This window comes from Rhinoraja longicauda, chromosome 8 (assembly GCF_053455715.1).
Source record: "Rhinoraja longicauda isolate Sanriku21f chromosome 8, sRhiLon1.1, whole genome shotgun sequence".
NCBI lineage: Eukaryota > Metazoa > Chordata > Chondrichthyes > Rajiformes > Arhynchobatidae > Rhinoraja > Rhinoraja longicauda.
In genome coordinates, this window is record NC_135960.1 from 33002444 (window position 1) to 33025047 (window position 22604).

Below are 22604 nucleotides of genomic sequence, written 5' to 3' on the forward strand. Positions count from 1 at the left end.
AAGTTAAAAACCCTAATATCTCAATGTTCAGTGTCTCTAAAACTGTGCACACAGTTCTGTCAGAGAGTGACTGCTTTCCCTGGAGGATTTGATACTGGAGGATTAGCAATTAACCCTGTCTCATTACACAAAGGTGAGAAGTAGCCTGTTTCCTGGGCTATTGTTCCAGGAAGCTGACCTGAAGTTATTCCATGAATTTGTCCTCCAAGCTCCTCTTGCCAATTTGATTTGCCTGGTCTCTATAAAGATTACAATCCCTTGTGATTAATGTGTTGCCTGTCACTCCAAGCATATTTCTTGATTGATACTGTTAAGAGAAGCAGCAGCCAGTTACCCACATTAACCAGTGGTATTTGTCCCCTGTTTTCTTTAAACTCTTGTCCTTTCCTACCTTACTTCACTCATCATTGCACCAAATGCCTCCTTTGCTGTATGACCTTACCCCAGTCCTTCATCAACAAACCTAATTCCATCCCCCAGCCCTACATTAGCTTAAACCCCTGTGTACCACTTTGTTTACAAATGCACTGTGACACCAGTCCTTGCCAAGTTTAATTGAACCCCATCTTACATTGCTGACCTGTTCACTCTCACTATTCCATGGCTTATTTAACTTTCACACATTTTCTTTAAGCCTTAACACTGCTAGGCAGAGGCACTATGCCTTGCTTTGGATATAATCTTGAGATTTTAAAGTAGTCCACATAGCCTGATCACACCAACAAGTATGATGATATGAATCATTTTGACAGGAACTCTCCAAAGTGTTCCATCCTGTACTCTGGGCAATTTTAAGCTTTCCTCCATTAAGGTGGAAATGGACCTGGTTATCAGTTGTAATTTGGTGGGAATTGGTGTCCTAGAATGTAAGCGGACATTAGGGAAGCATCAACTGTAACAGAATTTGGTTCATAAATAAGAAGAGAACAAGAAAATATCAGGCGCCCCTAAATTCAAGTGCCCATATTAAGTGGAAGAGATACATTTCATAAACAATAACAAGAATGATGGCACTTCTATAGTACTCCATTGCTGTAAAACACAATGCCACATCTGGAGTTGTGAAATGCACGAGATGGATTGATGGAGCTATACGGCATGGTAACAGGTTCCTAAGTCTGACTCATGCATGCCAACCAGGTTGTCTAAACAAGCCGGTCCCACTTCCCCACGCATGGCCCATATTGCTCCAATCCTTTCCTATCCTATTCTGTCCAAGTTACTTTAAATATCATAATTGTACATGCCTTTTATCACTTCCTCTGACAGCCCGTTCCATAAACAATCATGGGCAAAGTTGTCCCTAAGGTCCATTAAAAAAATTCCCCTCTCACATTAAAACTATACCCTCTAGTTTTAGACTCCAATATTCTGGGGGAAATACACTCATCAGACCCCATATAAACTCAAATCTGTCTTTCTATTTTTAAAAAGTGTAGGTGTGGAATAAAAGGAAGCACAATAGAAGGTAGGGTTCCATTGAGAGATTGGACCAGATGGAATACTTAACAAAAAGCAGTGAGTAATCACAGAGCAAGTGATAAGGTAAAAATCCATGCTAAGAAATTAATGGAAAATCCAAAGGGAGATTGAAAGAATCAGAGAAGAATGCAAGGTTTTTATTCCCAACAAATTATTAAGACATGAGCAAACACAAAGTGCTGGAGGAGCTCAGTAAGTCAGGCAGCATTTATAGAGAGAATTGGACAGATCGGGACCCTTCTTCAAACTGAGTAGAGTAGGAGGAAGAGAAAGCTGGAGAAGAGAAGTGGGCAGTTGCAAAGTCAGGCAAGTGATCGGCAGATACAGTTGAGTAGAAAGAGGGGGAATAAAAGGGAAGTAGTGGACTGAAGAAAAAAGGCATTTGGATTTCCTAGAGTGGAAAGCCTCATCCAGGGATCAGATGCTGTGGGGACTGAAAAATTGAGAGTAAGGGTAGGAGGTTGTGTAAAAGAGGTAGCTGCGGGAATCAGTGGGCTTGTTGTAGACATCAGTTGATAGTCTGTCCTCTGTGATGCAGATCAAGAAAGGGAAGGGGGGGTATCAGAGAAAATTCAAATGAATTTAAGGGCAGGAAGTTAGCAGTAAAGTTAAGTAAATCAACAAGTTTTACATGGGTGCAGGATGCTGCCCAGGTGGAGTCATCGATGAAGCGGAGAAAGAGTTGGGAAATGGTGCCGAGATGCATTGTGAACCAGGACTGTTCAACATAATCAATAAAAGACAGGCATAACTGGATGCCCATAGCTGCAATTTTAATGACTTCTCTTTTGCCCTAAACAATTTAGATACATAGACAATAGGTGCAGGAGTAGGCCATTCGGCACTTTGAGCCAGCACCGCCACTCAATGTGATCATGGCTGATCATCCACAATCAGTACCCCGTTCCTGCCTTCTGCCCATATCCCTTGATTCCGCTAGCCCTAAGAGCCTCTATCTAACTCTCTTTTGAATGCATCCAGTGAATCGGCCACCACTGCCTTCAGAGGCAGAGAATTCCACAAATTCACAATTCTCTGTGTGAAAATGTTTTTCCTCATCTCAGTTCTAAATGGCCTACCCCATATTCTTAAACTGTGGCTCCTGGTTCTGAACTCTCCCAACATCGGGAACATGTTTCCTGCATCTAGTGTGTCCAAACCCTTAATGTTTCTATAAGAACCCCTCTCATCCTAAATTCCAGTGAATACAAGCCCAGTCGCTCCATTCTTTCATCATATGACAGTCCTACCATCCCGGGAATTAACCTCGTGAACCTACGCTGCACTCCCTCAATAGCAATAATGTCCTTCCTCAAATTACGAGACCAAAACTGCACACAATTCTCCAGGTGTGGTCTCACCAGGGCCCTGTACAACTGCAGAAGGACCTCTTTGCTCCTATACTCAACTCCTCTTGTTATGAAGGCCCACATGCCATTAGCTTTCTTCATTGCCTGCTGTACCTGCATGCTTACTTTCAGTGACTGATGTACAAGGACACTTGGGTCTCGTTGTACTTCCCCTTTTCCTAATCTGACACCATTCACATATTAATCTGCCTTCCTGTTCTTGCCACCAAAGTGGATAACCTCAGATTTATCCAAGTTATACTGCATCTGCCCACGCACCCAACCTGTCCAAGTCACCCTGCACCCTCAGAGCATCCTCTTCACAGTTCACACTACCACCCAGCTTTGTGTCATCTGCAAATTTGCTAATGTTACTTTTAATTCCTTCATCTAAATCATGAATGTATATTGTAAATAGTTGCAGTCCCAGCACCAAGCCTTGCGGCACACTGCCTGCCTGCCATTCTGAAAGGGACCCGTTAATCCCTACTCTTTGTTTCCTGTCTGCAAACGGGTTTTCTATCCAATTCAATACCCTACCCCAATTTTGCCCACAAATCTACTGTGGGACCTTATCAAAGGCTTTCTGAAAGTCTTCTCTTTTGACACCTCTCACTTTCTTCAACAGAGATCCAATCAGTTCCCCTCAACTAACACTCTCTGCCTAGCAGAACTTGCCCGCACCCTCAACAACTTCTCTTTTGAATCATCTAATTTTCTTCAAGTTCTCTTCCATATCAGACAGTGGTTCACCTGAACCTCTTCCATCTTCATCTATTGCACTGAGGGCTCATGTTGTGAACAGGGCTCCGTACAGGGGTCGGCCAGTTCAACGCCAACATGCATCGTTGGGGGTTGCGTTCATCAGCAGCCTGCGTGTGTGGAGCAGACCAGCAAACAGCGCAGCACGTCATTTTCGACTGCACTGTCCTCCGTCCCCCTGGTGGAGGGGTAGACCTCACGGTCCTTGACAACAGCACATTGCACTGGCTACAGCGCCTGGAGGGCGTTACATAATTTCTGCTGCCTTAAATGCAAGAAGAAGAATCTATTGTACTCAGTGCACACGATGTGGCCTCCTTTATATTGGCAATAGTTTTGCCAAACACCTGCTCTGTGTCCACCAAGACCTGTTGAATCCTTGCTAACTTCCCCTTCCCATTCCAATACCTGCCTTTTTGTCCTAGGCTCCTTCCATTGACAGAATGGGGCCATGCACAAAATGGAAGAACAGCACCACAAATTCTGCATATGAATTATCTTCATTTCAAGGAATACCCACCAAACCCTCCCACCCCTTCCCCATTTATCTTTTACGTCCCACATTGCCTTTTTTTCCCCCTCTTTCTCCTCTCATTCCCTGTCCCCTTCCACCCCATCCCTTCCTTGAGCTTTACACGTCACTCTTCCTCTTCTTTCCTTATTTGACATCTTTTTGTCTTCTTGTCGCCTCGAGCCTTTGTCACCTACTCCACCTAATTGCCAGTCACCCTTACCCTCATCCATATCCTATCACTTGCGAGGCTTTCCTCCACCCCCACCTCTCTTTTCCAACTTCCTGTCTCCAACTTCCTCCACCCCCACCTTCTTCCTCCACCCCCACCTCTCTTTTCCAACTTCCTGTCTCGGAGTAAAGAAGGGTCATGACCAGAAACGTCCTCTGTCCATTCCCTCCCTCCAAAGATGCTGCCTGATCTGCTGAGTTCCTCCAGCATTTTGGTTTTTGGTCAAGATTCCAGCATCCGCAGTTTCTTGTGTCTTCATTTATTAAGACATGACTGGGTGCTGGAAGCAAGTTCAGTGATAATTTCAAGCGAATTGAAAAATTAGGGAGAATATAGCGGGTGAGAAAATGGGAATAATTGTAAGTTTATTCATATAGGGATAATGGGATGCATAGCCAAATTCTGGGCCATTTGATTCTCTGATTCTAGACGATAATATTGGATAGTATTGATGGATACTAATGAGCTTGCTGTACTTTCAATAAAAGGATAGTTGTGGTGGAATGAGTCACTGATAAAGCAGCTTGGATTGGCCTGCAGAACAAGCAGGTCGCTAAAATCAGTATGTTTTATTTCTAAAAAGAAAGATGAAATTTGAAACTCGAAACACTAGAACAGGGTGGAGAATTAGGAACTTTGCTGAAATTGATAGCAAAATTTGAAGTGGACAGATCCTGAGGACCTCAGTGTATTGTGTGGGAGAGTAAGGAAGGTGTAACTTTTCCCAAGCTTGAAAAGGAAAATTATTCTGAAAAACTGATCTTTATTGTAGGTCCCAAACTTTCAATGTAGACATTGTATTGCAAAGGCAAATGAGATCGATTTCAGCGCTTGACTTCTAATTTAAAACTAGAACATCGTGTAAAATCTGAAAATGTATTCCCCAACGCCAACTGGGAGCGAAGAGTCAAAGTGTCAGGTGAAAACAGAAAATGTGAGGTTAGATTTTGTTGAATACGAGTGTGGATTGAAGAAATGTGTAGGAAAGAACTGCAGATGCTGGTTTAGATTGAAGGTGGACACAAAATGCTGGAGTAACTCAGCGGGACAGGCAGCATCTCTGGAGAGAAGGAATGGGTGATGTTATGGGTCAAGACCTTTCTTTAGATGGAGGGAATCTGGACCATGGAGTTAAACTCCAAGATCTTATAATTACATGGACCAACAGGTTAGAGTGGCTGACAAGTCTTGTGTTACACTCCCATATGCTAACTTTTGTTCTTAATCCTGCAGTATGGAGTAGATGTCACAGCGCGAGATGTTCACGGAAACACTCCATTGGCCTACGCCAAGCAGGCATTGAGTCAGGAGTGCAGTGACATTCTTCTCCAGTACGGCTGTCCGGACGAACACTTCATTCTGCTGGCAACTCCCAACCTATCCCGCAAGACCAGCAACCGAAACAACAACAACAACAACAACAACAAGGGCAGACTAATGGAGTCAAAACTGCCCACTGTCATTTGAGCAAGAGCTCGTTGGATTGTTTAAACGTATAGAGGGCAGCACTGAACCTCTCCCTTTACAACCTCATATCTGTGAAACCTCATTCCTCTCCTGATTAAGTTCTTGGAAGAACGCAAATGCCTGAAAGGCTGAAGATATTGTGGTTTGAAGGAGGAGGTGGTTGGGGCACAGAGAAGAGACAAGCAGCCGTGATCAGCTCATTACACAAACGATGTGAGACCCTGGCAGTTGAAAAACAAGTTTCAGCAGCATTAGGAATTGCCCGGTTAAAGGGCAACTGGTGGAGCTATGACCTGTCTTAAAAACTTCCGGGTCAAGGGGGCAGACTTGTGGAAGTGGAGAAGGGAAATTGGAACTTCAGGCATTGACAATTAATTGTCAGTACATTTCACCTCTACCAAAACAGGTTGATTCAGCTCTTCTACGAAGGGCCCTCGCTGACATAAATCAGGTGAGAGCACAGAGTTTGTCAGGTTTGAAGCTCCTATGATGGTATGTGTCAAATCAGTTGTGGCTAATCTGTCCAGGGAGAATACTGGCTTCATTACACTTGTATAGTTGAGTTCTTCCAGCATTACTACTGTTTAATAGAACATGATTAGTCATCATGGAGGAAAGCATATTAGCTGAGGAGGTAGTTACATGGCACGGTTCAATGACTGCTTGGATGTGATTGCAATGTTCGCAGAAGCAGCACATTATCTCAGTCATGCTCTTTCTAGTCCTCTGAGTCCTCCTTCCTAAATTCACTGTCATAATTTAGTGTCTATTTAATTTTTAGTCCTCTTCCTAGTCAAAGAAAGGCAATGGGGTTCTGCCTCTCCCCTCTCCCCGATTCGATCTGTTTAGTAAACGGAGATTGGTACTTGCGAAGAGCCCGGTGCTGTGCTGGAAGCAGAACCATACTCTGATTAAAAGGCTGGAGGCATTGTATCGTCTGCTCGTTTGGAAAAAAGGGAATTGATCAGTGTTAGCTTCATCTCTCAGTCGCAAGCTCACTGCCCTTCTGACCTGTGCTGTCATTGGTAGCTTTTTAAAAAATGGATAGATTGGCAGCCTTGTTCAGTGAGGTATTTCCAAAATGATTCTCTGTTCTGTTTGTAAATATAATGTAAACTTTAATGCTATAGTATTTATATGTTGTACTTAATATTGATCATTCCATTGAGATTTTAGTCTTTGTTTCTGGAGCAGAAAGGGGAAGGGAATTACTTGAAACTCGGATCAGATTTGCGTACATCGGCTGCTCTAAAATGGCCGCTCTTGTCCATGAGCCACACGATTGGCTGTGTGACCTTTTTTTGGGGGGTGGGGGGTTTTGGTCCATAAATGGGAGTAACCTGTGAGAGAGATTTCGGCTAGTGACATACAATTTAAACTCTACTTACAGTTATACTCCAGCATCATCCAAAGAGGATGCTTTCATTCCAATTTATCGCGTTAGTTCTCTGCCAATTGAATTGTTGGGTTTAATCAGAAGACCTCCTGTAGATGCAGGTTTCTTTTTAATCATTACTGAGGGGAAAACAGCAGGCTACTCACGTACATTTCCACGACATACTCAGGCTTGTGAGTTCACTGTTTTGTGTAGGCCAACGTCGCTTTCTCAATACTCTATTCCTTACCAGCAACGTGAGGCAGAGAAAATATGTGAATGATTTCCGGGTTCCATGTGGGGTGAAATCCCCATTCCGACACACCAGGATAAACGCCATGGTGCCTGACTGCTGACAATCCAAAACTGCGCAATGGCTGTACTTTGATTCCCAACTTCATTTCCCCTTTCAGTCCCTCCCGAACACCCCCTCTTTGCCCCTCCCCCGCTCCCTCCATTCAAGATTCCTCTCACCTAAAAGGCAGAATAGATTTCTCCAGACTGAGGACATCATTGTCCTGACATTTAATCCGCTAATGTTGAGCATCTTAGTTTATACACACAGTGCTGCCCCCCCTCACCCGACCTTCTTTTCACAGAGGGAGAGTGAGAGAGAAGCTGTAGGAGGCATTGCTGGGGTATCGCCTGCCTTTTCCCAATATCACTCCAAAGAGGGGTCTGGCAAGAGCTGTGTGTGTCTGTATTTTTCCAAACCACACTGTGTTGCAGGGTATTTATTGCCAGTGGAGCTTTACAGAAAGGAAAGATAGTGGGGAAACACGTGATAGATTTCTGGCAGTAAATATTTCACCATCCGTCCATCCCAAGGAATACAATTAAAATACTCAATCCACATTAACCTGAAATGCGCTATTTATTTTTTGAGGGCTAACAGTCAGCCAGAACGTTTTGGGTGATTCTTAGCCCTCCAGATAATACCAAGGCGCAGGAACAAAGCAGACGCACACATTTGTGGACACAAGTGAACGCACTCCACACGTACTTAGTGAACAGCGTGTGAGGTTTTTGGTACCCCAGTGCCTTGGTGTATATTTACATCCAGTTCTCCTTGATGCCAAATCTGCACTTTTATGATAAAGCTGACAGCCTAAGTTTATTGGGTATAACAATACAAACAAGGGAATTAGTTTTCCACTAACTCACTTTTTTTTGGGGATAAGCAACACCTCACTTCTGTGTCATGAATCCAAAGCATTGGTGAGTTCTGAACCCTTGCTCCCACACACCCCATACCCGAAACGTCACCTATTCCTTTTCTCCAGAGATGCTGCCTGACCCGCTGAGTTACTCCAGCTTTTTGTGTCTGTCTTCCACATTGTAAGTTATTGCTTCAACACTCTTTCATGTCCAGACGTATTGTTTGAAAACCATTTATACCGCGGGTGGCAGCAGCTGTGTGTGCAAGGCCACCCAGTCCCTGCGTGTTCAGGCTAGCAGCAAACACAATGTCCCCCTGGGTCACATTGGAATTCTGCTCCATCTTGGTGCGCATCCCTCTGCGACTCTAGCATTGGGCCAACCTACTTCACTCTTTTTTCCCCCGAAACACTCTGCCCCACCCACTACCATTGGACCAACAGTCCATAAATGTAACACAACCACACAAACCAAGTCATCAATCAGCACAACTTCAAGACTTCCATCATAAAAAATCTCAAAAGGGAGCAGTATGTAAAAGCACCATATTTCCCAATGGTCGTTGGTAATGGAATCATTTTCGCACGTTAACAACATTTTAGCACCTTATTTGGTTTGCGAGTCGTGAGGTGTACATTCTCGGGATGTTGTTTTATAATGTCTGAGTTTCTGGTTTATTTAGGGATTTCAGCCCTAAAGAGTGCCAAGCTTAAATATAAATGTATCTGTAATCATGCTTGATAAACTCCGCCAGAGTTTACTCCAACTGGGATCTGTTTATCTGCTGTTACACTAATCTGGGATGTATCTGTAAGGAGCTGTCAGCTGTCGGTTATTTCTCAGTGTAAATAAGTACAACATGGACACTATCAGAATGAATGATTTTGTTTAATATTACCTCATTTTGGCAGTTCATGGTTTGCAATGACTAGATGCTTTATTTATATGTTTGTAATAATAAACGCTGTGTGACGTTGCCTGTATTTTGCCGGTGGAGTTTATTAGGCTGAGTTATGATTGACCACACCAGTATGTATTATGATTTTGTAGGTCAACTGTACAGTACTCTGTTAAAGACTGTAAAGTAATGTAAGGAGACTAAACTCTGTAATTGTAAAATGTCTCTTTTCAATAAATAAAATTCTCTTGATACATTGCTTTCAGAATGATTGGTTCCATAAAATGTGGTGGTATACATAGTTCTCTTTCTGTTCAAGCATAAATGTTGCTTGGCCAGGTTTTAACATCTCGTCCACTGCGTCTTCATTGATGTTTGGCGAAGTTTCTTGTGTTCATTTTAGCAGGTTGATTTCCGAGATTACAGGTACTTCCTCACAGATCACTACGCATTTCCTGGGATGCAAAGCGCTCTGGGAGAAAATTAAGTGAGAACTCTGATATATATATATATATATATATATATATATATATATATATACACACACACACACACATGTCTTTCTACATGTCTGCAGGTACTGGTCATAACGTTTAAAAAACACTGGACAGATACATGGATAGGATAGGTTTAGAGGGTAATGGACCAAGCGTGCAGCCAGGTGGAACTAGTGTAGGTAGGGCATGTTTGGTCGGCGTGAGCAAATTGGGCTGAAGTGCCTGTTTCCAGGCCCTGTATGACTCTATCCAATGGATAATGTGACCTAAATCTTCCAATATCTGGGAATAGTGAACAGAAAATTCATCAGGGAATAATGAACAGAAAGCAAGGCCAGTAATCCTATTAAAAGGATATAACGCGAAAACTTCTCTTAATTAAGATTTTGTTTTGTGAAAATAAAATTCAATAACATCACAGAGTACAGAATGTGTCAAGAGTCAACAGCGTTTAATTGTCAAAGGCGCCGGAACACAATGAAACTCTTATTTGCTGCAGTTTTTACAGGCAGATTAACGCAACACGATAATAACACAATACAAATATAATAAATTATCATTGTACAGGGTAAACAGGTATAATAGTGCAAGCCAAAGTTCGGAGCGCAACCCTTAAATAAAGCCCATTGTAGTTGATGCTGATGTGGAGTTGTGGTTAGGATTGCACAGTGTGGTTCAAAAGTCTGATGATTGAGGGGATAAAGCTATTCTTAAATGTAGAGGTAACGGTTATGTTTAAATATATAGAGTATATTTGAACATCATTGTTACCTTGGCTAGGGTCATAGCATGTAAACATGCCCTTCAGCCCAACTGAGCATCAACTACACTATTTACACTAACCTCGTATTTTATTCTCTCCACATTCCCATCATCTATCCCCAGGTTCTACCACTCCCCAGGGGTTATTATGCCAATTAACTCACCAGAGAATCCAGAGTAAACCCACAGAGTCACAGGAAAACTTGCAAGCTCCACACAGTCAGCTGCCAGGTCAGGATTGACCCTGTGCAGAAGTGGCTACTAGCTGGGATGCCCCGCATCAAAGTTTTTTTGGGGAGATACAGCATGGACACAGGTCCTTTTGCCCACCGCACCAACCAGCAATCACACACCAGGGACAATTTGCAGAAGCCGATTAACCTACAAACCTGCACGTCTTTGGAGTGTGGGAGGAAACCGGTGCACCCGGAGAAAACTCACAAGGTCCCAGGGAGAACGTAGAAACTCTATACAGATGGCACCCGTAGTCAGGATAGGACCCAAGTCTCTGGCACTGTAAGGCAGTAGCTCTACCTCTGCGCCACTGTGCCGCCCTTAAAGTCTTAAATCAAATGCCCTACACCAAGAACAAGTTTAGAGTCAGTTAACAAGTCGTCCAGTAGGTGGAAAAAGTCCAGGAAAATGGAGTCCAGAGGCTCAAGGGATTACCACAGTTTTCCTTACAGGCACAACTAAATGCAACTACATTCACAATCCAGTCAGCAGGAGTAGCAATTCAGTGACTTGCAAAAGCATAGATGGTGCAAATGTTCCATCTGAATGGCCTTTGCTCTGATCTTTCCTTCCACAGCGGGAACTGCCGATACCAGAAGGAGATTTGAAGAAAGAGGAAGAACTGAACAGAGAAGTAGAATCTTGAAAATGCCTGAGCTTGGAATTGGTTCTGTTTTCCTTGGAGTTCTATGATCGTACCTGGACTGGGGCTGCTTGCTAAGTACAGAACCAGGGTAGTCCCAAGCTCCATCTCCAATTGGTTTCAGATGCAGCAGGAGTGAGTGTCTGCAACGTTAGCCTCCATGTGTCAAGGTTAATGAGAAGGAAACTTGCTTGAGTATTCAAAGTACTACAGTAATGTCATGAATAATGCCTCTATGATGCATCCAAAATACCCATTTCTGCACTCAAGCTGAAATTCAAAAATTGGACGTAAAAATAGGATGAAATGACCTGCTGCAACTCTTGCAGTCATCGTTGACAGCGCTCGCCAATCACGGCATCTATCTTGGAAAAGAGTACAGGCAGCAGGCACATGGAAATACCATCACATTCGAGTTGACTAAGTTATATAGGACACTGATAGAAATATTACAATGTTCAAAAATAAGATTTTTTATTGGCTGAGTTAGAGTTAATGCGGTGGTAGATTTTATTGCCCCTGGTTCTTTGCAAAGTGTTGTGCTGTGGGTACATCACTGGGTTGGTTGTGTGAGTGACTATTGGTCATCAATATTCCTGGACGTTTCAGTTCTTCCACCACACGACCCCACAGACTAGACAAATTGGAGATGACTCCAGACCTTGGTCTGGGCACAGCACAAAATTTATCAAATGGTATTTGAGTCAAATCTTGACACAGGATGGGGCCATGGTGCAGCTGGTAGAACTGCTGCTCACTGTGTCAGAGACCCAAGTCCTCAGGTGCTGTCTGTGTAGAGTTTACCCATTCTCCCTGTGACTGTAGGCATCCTCGGGTGCTCTGGTTTCCAATTAGGAAACTGGTCCTTTAATGTATCTCGAGCCAGTTTGAAGTCCATTGAGAAGCTCAAGATTTTTACCATTTTTATGACCCCTAATTTTTATTCTTTATTGATTTAATCCAAAACATTGACCTTTTGTGATCATTATAGCAATCCTGGAATTCCTTTCCAATGGAACTCATCATAGTCCACTTGAACACTGGGCTAGTGAGAACCCGAGTAAAAGCCATTCCCCATTTCAGTAAGAGTGAGCAACTCGACACAGTTCAGGTAACAAATCTGGCAGTGGTTAGACCCTTCTGTATGGGCTCCTCAGTAAATCTGACCAGTATCTCACTATCCATCCATTCACAACTGGATCACTTGAAGTATCACCTCAATCAAAAGATCGGCTTGTTTCCATGGTGTAAGTTATATATATCTATTTAACTATCATACTGCTATGAAAAGTGGTTTAAAAGTAATACCCTCAAAATGATCTAAAATAGGTGCCTGAGAAATATGTAAACAGGAAACTTGATATATTCCACATAAAGGAATAATTGGCATTTTAATTATCAATTTGGTGGATGACGGTACTGTGTATTTAATGTTCATGAAGAGTGTAATTATATATGTTTAGAATAATTACTGTTCTCATTAGATATTGAAGAAAGTGCTATTGTTTACTTCATATCTCCGGTCTCTGACAAGAAATAAAATATATGAAGAATTATGTGTCTGTGAAATTTAGTAAAAAGTTCCATGGGGCTCTAATTATAACTCATTGGGTAATTTTATTGTTAATCAGATTACCCTAAGGATGCTAATAGCAGACATGGAACCCCCGCCCTCCCGGAATCCTTATTATAACACGTCCCACTGGGATGGCAGAATATCTTTCCTGAGACTTTTGTTCAGTCAGTGGGCAGCGCAGGTTTGTGGATAATCTGTAAATTAAGAGTTTCTTATCTAATCCGTTCCTCCCTGACCCGACCATGCATGCAGTTACATATGACAGGGCAATTGAACTCTTAGCTTTAACAACCGCGTCCTGGATTTAACTTTCGCTGGAACAAACTAAAGCCCAATCTCTTGAAGAAAGCAGATATAAAGACTTGCATGTGAACAGCACTTGTGAACAAACTGAGGCTGTCACAACGCATTTGCAAATAATGAATGACTGACTGTGTGCACTCTGCGTGGTGGTCAAATAGTACATAGCCAGTTCCACCGGCCGAAATGTGATTATAATGTGATAAGTTGTTTATTTTTAGAGGTTATTGAGGAATAAAGCTGGCCAAGCAGCAGCGATTACTCTTGTACTTTTCTTTGGGGTAAAGAGGTGGGATTTTCCTTCTGCACCAGTCCGGGGTACCGCCGTTGAACATCTCGGGCCTCCGATGGCACCTTTAGTGCCAGACCATCCCTCGCTACTGGATGCCGGGTGTGTTTCATCACGTATCTCCCCGGTTGTGGAGGGTGCTCTGGGTTCTTCAGGGCTCCGCAGAAACGCATTTTAAATCTTAGTTTGTTAGAAAAACCATGATAATAAAAGTTTAAAATGCAGCACAAAAGAAGTTTACATACTGTTGAAATATACGGATCTGAAAAAATGAGATTACTGATCTGAATTCATTGACCTCAACGGATGGATACATTGCTGTTGGATTCAATCCTTAGAGCTAAAGTTTCCTCTCCCGATTGTCTTTCATTGATATGTGCGTTTACTTGAGTTGGCCACTTCCGTGGTGTGTGTGACCTTGCCCTGCGGTCTATTGCCTCCTCGTAACAACAGTCTCCAGCAAACGTGGAGGGGGGAAGGGGGGGGGGGGGGGGAGAGAGAGACCAATCCAGCGTCTCAAACTATGACCAGGTTAAAAGTGGTGTTTTCAAGGGAGGGCGGAGAATGATGTCCGAGTTGTACCTCAAGAGTTGTGAACGGATCCTGCAGGCCATCTCCTCAGCCCGTCTTCCGACGCTGCCCCTCAATGTCATCCGATCTGTCTCATGGAGGAGTTAAAACTAAAGGGGTTTTGAGCAGCTTGTTCAGTCATCAGCAAAAATAGCGGGACTTTGTAACCACGATTAACAGGGCAAATATCCAAAGGTGTTTAAATCAGATAACACATTTGACAGCAAGCCGCGTAAGGCTGATTACGTTTGTAGCTGCATCTTGGAGGAGGAGAGAGGTCGAAAGCCAGAGTTGAGGATTCAGAGACTAGGTAGGACCTTGACAGGTAATGTCATGGACACCAGTGGTGGAGGAAGTGACAATTTACAATCACACTATCTCCCCCACCGCCCCTCTTACCGACGATCAATAACACAACACCCCAGCTCTGCCAGTGGAAGCTTGGGTTAGACCAGACCTGTGCACTCAGTGATTGTTTCATGCCTCGGGTTACCCACAATGGTTGCAAACTCAGCAACACTCATGAGGCGGTCCATATTTAACCGGTAAAGCACCAAGAGATACATATTGTAAGAGACTAGAGGTGTCAATATTAATAATATAACTTGATTTTAGTTGAATGAAGAAAGCATAAGTAGTAGCCACGATTCTTCAAAAAGTGTCAGAGACACATTCTGATACAGTGTCTTTTGTCAACCGGTTGCACAGGCCCATGCGTGTGTTTGGAGCCATTGTGCAATTCATTATCAGTTCATTTGACGAGGTGACAGCGGCGTAATGACAGGATTACATCAATTACAAGCAGACACACTCCAGGAGTTGGCTAAAAGGGACAATATCCACTTTGCCAAGGCTTCTAAATCACGTACCATTTGGGTTTTACGTATCTCAACCTCCCGATAATGTTTCAGACATTTCGAGCAGTCAGAGCCGTCCTTTGTAATTAAAATTAAAGAAGTATAATTAAAGATCTACCAGGAAGTAGATCAGCAAAAACCGTTTCCCCTGCATCGGGATATAAGATCACTGGCAAAATAATCCGTGGGAAAAGGACCAGGATGTTTTCTTTATTATGGCATAAGCTTTTTTTTAATTGATTAATTTTGTGAGCTTCTTTGATTCTTTCCTGGCACAACTGACTGTTGGGCGTAAATTAAAATAGGCGAATGTGTTAGATCTCAGTTTCAATAACAAACTGCAACAACATTAGGTATAGCAATAAATAATATCTGGATGCTCCAGATGGCACGTTGCTGCCCGTACTTTCAATGCCCACTGCCTCTCCTTAACCACTCAGTCACATCACTGCTAAACCTATTCTATCACCTATCCCTAAATAGATGTGACTGGTGATTGATCAGTGGCCTATTTGCAAGATATTGTTTTGATGGCTATAATCTTGACCAAAATATTTGTTTGATTTCAATGTTTTATTTTCAATGTACAGGCTGATAGTGTTAAAAAAAACAAAAATATATATGTTTAAGTAAGTTTTCAGGATATGTTCAGTACATAAAACTAAAGAATTCTATCTCTAGTTATAATCAGGCCATTGTTTGCTTTGGAAATCAGTCCAGTTGAAGCAGATTCAATAGTAGCTTGCAGCAGGGTCAAGGGTGTACTTTCCCCTGCAACTGCAGGAGATGCAACACCTGTCCCTATACCACCCCCTTCTACTTCGTACAAGGATCCCAACAGTCTTTTCAGGTGAGGCAGAGGTTCACTTGCACCTCCTCCAACCTCATCTCCTGTATCTGCTGTTCCAAATGTGGACTCCTATATATTGGCGAGACCAAGCGCAGGTTCGGCGATTGTTTTGCTGAACACCTCCGCTCTGTCCGCCAAAACCTACCTGATCTCCAGGTTGCTAAACACTTTAACTTCCCCTCCCATTCCCACACTGACCTTTCTGTCCTGGGCCTCCTCCATTGTCAGAGTGAGGCCCAGCGCAAATTGGAGGAACAGCACCTCATATTTTGCTTGGGCAGTTTACACCCCAGCGGTATGAACATTGACTTCTCTAACTTCAAGTAACCCTTACTTTTCCTCTCTCTTCATCCCTCCCCCTTCCCAGTTCTCCGACCAGTCTTACTGTCTCCGACTACATTTTATCTCTGTTTTTCTTTGTTATTACTTTCTCCCAGCTAACAATGATCTATTCTACATTTTCTTTCATCTCCATTCCCTTTGTCCTATTTTAACACCCTACACTTCCTTACCTATGCCTCTCCCTCTCCCCTGACATCAGTCTGAAGAAGGGTCTCAACCAGAAACGTCACCCATTCCTTCTTTCCAGAGATGCAGCCTGTCCTGCTGAGTTACTCCAGCATTTTGTGTCTATCTTTGGTTATTGATACTCATGGGGCTTTGTGGGAAAGAGCAGCAGAAACAAGGTGGTGCGGCTGGTAGAGCCGCTGCCTCACAGCACCAGGTTCCTGACCTTGAGCGCTGTCTGTGTGGAGTTGGTTTTCCTGTGAACACATGGGATTCCCCAGGGAGCTCTGTTTTCCTCCCCTATCTCAAAGATGTGTGTGCTGAAAGACTGCTGTAAATTACCCCCTGGTGCTTGGGTGGGTGATAGAATCTGGGAGTTTGGGTGGGTGAAATTGATGGGAATCTTAGGAGTTTCAAATAGGATTAGCGTAAATGCATGCTTAATGGTTAGCATGGACAAAGTGGGCTGAAGGACCTGTTTCTATGCTGTATAATTCTAATTTGGGAAGCTGTCATAGAGACAGCACAGGTAGGACCCATCGCCTGACTCCAACAAGATCAACAGAATTCCCATTCCAGAAAAGAAAAAGGGGGAATCATCCAAGTATTATGTGATTTTTAAAAAGAGGAAGAAATACTGCAAAATAGAGGCTTCTATGCTGTTTATCTTCCTGAAGTGCATCATTACACAACACTGACTGTCAACGACAATGTATTATTTTTGATACATTTTTCCATTAAGTCAGCAAGGGTCACAAGGATTAGGACTTTCATCATATTAGAACTTGCAGCACAGAAATAATTTAGGTTGCAATGAATCTCTTCTCACCCTACCTTGTTGCTCACTATCAGCGTGTCCTTCTACATCTTTCTCCTTGTGTGTTTATCTGACTTCCCCTTAAATGTATCGATACTATTAACATCATCTCAATTGCACTCAATGCGTCGACATGGTGGCGCAGCAGATAGAGCCACAGTCTCACAGCTCTAGTGACCCAGGTTCAATCCCGACCTTGGAACAACTATGTGGAGCTTGCATATTCTCCTTATGACCACTTTGTTTCCCTTCGGGTGTTCTGGTTCCCTCCAACATCCCAAAGCATGCAGGTTGGGCGAATTTGATATGGGTGAGTGCTAAGATCTGGGAGAAGTTAATAGTCACAGTCTCTCTCACCTGTCAATGAGGATGCTATTCATTGACTATAGCTTTGCCTTCAACACGGTCATCCCCACCAAGCTCATCACCAAACTCCACCAGCTAGGCCTCAGCTCATCGTTATGCGACTGGATCCTGGACTTCCTGCTGGAGCGACCGCAGGCAGTGAGAATGGGCCCGCACCTGTCCTCCACTATCACCCTTCTACGCCCGCACCTCCAGACTCAGGAACAGCTTCATCCCCAGGGTCATAGCTGCTATGAACTGGTCCTGCTGAGCCGGATGGTCACATCGCACAGTGAACCGGCACAGATCTACTTGCACTTTATTCTGTTTTAAGACTGTTTTAATTTGTTTCATTAGGTTGTTTAAATTAATACTGACTAGCTAATTAATTTATTGCATCATATGGGAGGCACATTCCCAATCTCGTTGTACCCCTGTACAATGACAATAAAGATATATTGTATTGTATTGTATTGTATTGTATTGTATTGTATTGTATTTGATATCAGGTGTACAGAGACACAGCAGTGTGCTTGATTTGCATGCTATCAAGTCAAATCATGCGATACATGAGGACAATAGATCCTCTTCTGGAGAGTCACCATGATAAGGTGCCACCTGCAACATCCGAGTCTCTGAAAGATCTGATCTTGGCCCAAGGAGATATGCAATTTCTTATTGTCACACTTCAAGGCTCAGTGTCCTGGCAGTACTGGATCAATGAAGTTTAGAAAGATGAAGTGGAGGGTGCGCATTGAAACTTACTGAATCGTGAAAGGCCTGGATAGAGTGGATGTGGAGAGGATGTTTCCACTAAAGGGAGCGTCTACGATCAGAGGCCATAGCCTCAGAGTAAAAGGATGTACCTTTAGAAAGGAGAGGCTGAGGAATTTCTTTGGTCAGAGGGTGGTGAATCTGTGGAATTCATTGCCACAAAAGGCTATGGAGGCTGTCATTGGTTATTTTTAAGGTGGAGATTGACAGATTCTTGATTAGTACATGTGTCAGGGGTTATGGGGAGAAGGCAGGAGAATGGGGTTGAGGGGGAAAGGGAGATCAGCCATGATTGGATGGCGGAGTAAACAATGTGCCTAATAGCCTAATTCTGCTTCTATAACTTATGAACTTAGCAGTTGGATTGGCATCTGGTACAATGCCATCAGCTGCTTCCCCCGCTGCTCTATGCAGCTGCTGCCAGGTGCACTTGATCCACTCACTCATGCAGCTGCTGTGTGGCCACATCGGCCAACGCTGTGACCCGTGACCACCACAAGCGTGCAGCCTGTCACCTCCAGAAGCCATCCCTCCACTTCCTTGTGCCAAAGTTGCTAGGTCCTGCTTCCCAAGCCGATCAGGGAACATTAACGTTCTTTCTGCAAGGCACAGGGGTGAGTTCAGGGAGCATTCACAGCCGCCAACTTTCCCCTTCAACTTCCACTGGCACCATCTTGGTAGTACCTACAATAAATCCTTTTTCCAGCATCAGGCCCATATTCTCTATGCCTTTCTTCTCAAAGTACCTGATCAAACCCCTTTTAAATGTAATTGTATCTGCAGCTGCCACCTCTTTCGCAGCTCGTTTGAGATACCCACACCCTCAGTGTAGAAAACCCTACCCCCCATATCTCCTTTATATTTCCCCCCTCTCACTCTAGACCTGTGCTCTCTTAGTTCTGGACTTCCCTTCCCAAGGGGAAAGACTTAGCTATCCTCAATCTTGCTCTCATCTATATACTAAAGCTCTCATTTATTTGTTTGTTTGTTCCTGAACAACAGCCAAAACGGTACACAATAGCGCGACAATTTTAGGCCCACCTTATTCACCGTCATCCCTTCGGTGCTAATGGAAGAAGTTTCATTGAAATCAGTTATATTTTTAAAGTTATTCACATTTTAATGTTTAAACCTATCTCCTAGGGAAGGAGGGGGGGAGGGAGGGAGTGAGGGAGGGAGGGAGGAGGGAGAGAGGATAAGGGGGTTGAGGGTGGGGGGGAGAGGAGGGGAGGAGGGAGGGGGAGGAAGGAGGGGGAGGGGGAGGGGGAGGGGGAGAGGGGGAGGGAGGAGGGGTAAGGTGGGAGGGAGGGGGGTGAGGGGGGGGATGGATTTAAGAGAGGGTGCTGCACCAATGCAGGAGAGGTTTGGGCCCAACGGGTCCACTTGGTCTAGTAATTTTATAAATCTCTCTTCAGTCATCCTTCAGACTTCTAAATTCCAGTGAGAATAAACCCAGCCTATCCAATCGTCCCCTATTTTCTGGACAATGCCACTGATCACAGCAGTCCATCATGTGAATAAGGAAGAAACTTCAATTTCTATCCTACTTCTCCCAGGCTTCAGATGTCCAAACCACTTTTCGGCTAGTAAATTGATTTTGAAGTGTGCCAACTGTTGTTGTTTATGGAGACACAGCAACACAGCAATACAGATGCTACCGACTAACGTAAGGGTTATGTCCAGCAGTCCCTTGTGTGAGTAAGATGTTACGTAAGTCAGAAGTGAAAGTGCCACTGCACACATGTAAATTTACTATTCGTACCGTCTATTACCAGTGGAAGACCATGTGGGAACTCTGTTGTGGAGACTATGTGGGAGCATCCAGAACAGCTGACTAACTTGCGGAAACTGCCACGTGCGCAATAGCTCACTGCCACCATGATTACTGAGATGCGCAACTCTAAAATAAAGCAGTGGTCTTAAAGAATCTCTTATGTAAGTGCAAGTTTACATAAGACACTTATTACATAAGCCAGGAGCGCCTGCACAAAAATAGCTAGATCATTTGCTTTTTATTCTTATTCTTAAATCCAGATGAAGTGTTCTAACCCAAAAGGTCAGATGTCCACCTTCCTCCACAGATGCTGTTTGACCCACCGAGTTCCTCCAGCAGTTTGTTTTTTGCTCCATATTCCAGCATCTGCAATCCCTTGTGATTCCTTGCTCCTTGTTGATGTTGCTTGAGGGATAAATATTGGTTAGGATAAGAGGACCAACTAATGTTGTGGGATGTGTAGGCAACACAGTGATGCAGCTAGTAGAACTGCAATTTCACCAGTCCACTGAGCTGCATTTAATCCTGATCGCAGGCATTGTCTGTGTGGAGTCTACACATTCTCCCTGTGACTGTGTGTGTTTTCTCTGGGTGCCCTGGTTTCCTCCCAACTCCCAAAGACATGCAGTTCAGTAAGTTAATTGGCTACTGCCAATTGTGTTTCCCTCTTGTGTAGGAGAGTGTTGGAATCTGTGAAGGTTTGGATGGATGGATGCATGATAGTGGGTGCAGACTCAGTGGACCATGAAACCTTTTTCTGTGTTATTTGACCATGATTCTATTTTCCACATCCTTCTGTGACATTGGCACAGTTTAACATATCATTTGCAATATTTAACCTCTGATAACTCAGCATTCCCTCATGTACTGTTGTGTATGAATAAATTATGTGCTCAATTCTCTAAAATGGAACTTAAAACAGCAACTTTTTAATACATAGATGAAAGTGCAATGCCCTGATCTTTTCTGTATTCATTTTGCACGCCTAAGAAATATTTACGTGAACTCATGCATCCGTTCACTGCTGGAAAACCTCAACAAACCCATAATTGACCATCCTCATTCCATTCTGAGAGTTCACTGCAAATTTGGCCTCTTCCTCACCTTGTAGAAACAGAAGAATAACATGTAATTACATGGCATTCACACTGCACATTAAGGTTTTGATTTTTTTCATCATAATGACTATTAAGTTCACAGATGCCTTTAATCAAAGACAATCGTGTCTATTTGTCTGTATTGAGCTGGCTGTGGGCTTTGACACAATTAACCAAAACATATTTCTCTCCTCCAAAGTCAATGTGGGTGCAACTGTATTTGCCTGGTTGCATGCTTGAGCTCTAATTGTAACTGTATGTGAGGATATCCTGGAATTTTGTTTCTTCACAACTTACGACCAATCCTTCAGTTTCCCAGGCCCCAACCTCTGGAATTCCTTCCCTAAATCTCTTCCCATCTCCCCTGCTTTCTCATCTCCTTTAAGGTGTTTCCAAAAGCGAGAACTATGGCCAAACGTTTGGTTACCTCTCCTATGTAACTCTGTATTAATTGGTATTCTGTGGAATGTCCTTGAAGGTTTGCATTAAAATAGCTTTTCAGTCAATGGTGAAAACTATGGGAATTCAGCAGATAAATTAAAAAAAATAAGCAGGCATTCATAATGGACATATGAGCTGAAAAGAAATAAGCCAGGAGTTCGGGACAACTGTTGCAATCATTGGTCAATGCTCATTGTGTGCAAGGCCTATAATAAGAAACATATGAGACTTTGAATTGAATCTTGCCATCTACCATGCACATAGTATTACACACTATTAAGAAAGAATTTTAAAAAAGAAGCATTGAATCAAAACCATTGTTTGTTTTAAAAGAAAGGCACTCTGTACGATAGTATTGGAACATTTATTTGAGAATATAATAGTTCAGGAAATAGAGTAAGCTTATCTTGAGTACACAAGTTAGTTTGAAGATTGAATATCCCCAGACCAGTATAGAGGCTTGTACAGGTCTCGACTTTGTACAGATCTAATTAACTATGATAAAGTTGGTAAATCATGTTCCACGTGTATAGCCTTGACATTAACATATTATAGTCTTGATATGCGTTCTATTTCCTTTCTGAAATCTGTTTCATTGAAGTTTTCCTGCAGCTATGCTGCCTGCTACACATGTGTCCCCAGAAATTTGTCCTGAATGGTTCTAACCATATTTCCCACTCACCAACACACTACAATCAATATTAAGTTATTGCAGATCTTCCAACAACAACGCTCAACAAAGCCATCCAAAACATGACACAACACAAGGTCATACAGGTATAAGTGATGTTAGACCTTATAACATCAGGACCAGGCAGTGGCTCCGTCTTGAGTTTGCTGAAAATTGCCAAAAGCAATGCTGAAAATTCCACTTCTCAGAAGAATCTGACACAATGCTTTTCTAAAGTTGTTCTTGATTTCTTATTGCAGGTTAAGCTGTAATTATAGAATGTAAAAATATTTTTTTTATCGGTGATTTAATGTTGAGTTCTTATTGTTCTTTTATCTTTCTAACCAGTTTTCATTGCAAGCTTGGT

General features: G+C 43.0%; 1 protein-coding gene across 11 annotated transcripts in view; it reads left to right on the plus strand.

The window, feature by feature from the left end:
• agap1 (ArfGAP with GTPase domain, ankyrin repeat and PH domain 1) overlaps positions 1-9429 on the plus strand; it is a 615219-nt gene extending 605790 nt beyond the window's left edge. For all 11 annotated transcript variants that reach the window (XM_078403564.1, XM_078403565.1, XM_078403566.1 and 8 more), the window contains one exon: positions 5570-9429. In XM_078403564.1, coding sequence (XP_078259690.1) covers positions 5570-5803 — 234 coding nt within the window. In that variant the 3' untranslated portion in view covers positions 5804-9429. The remainder of the gene's footprint in view (positions 1-5569) is intronic.
• The last annotated feature ends 13175 nt before the right edge of the window (positions 9430-22604 follow it).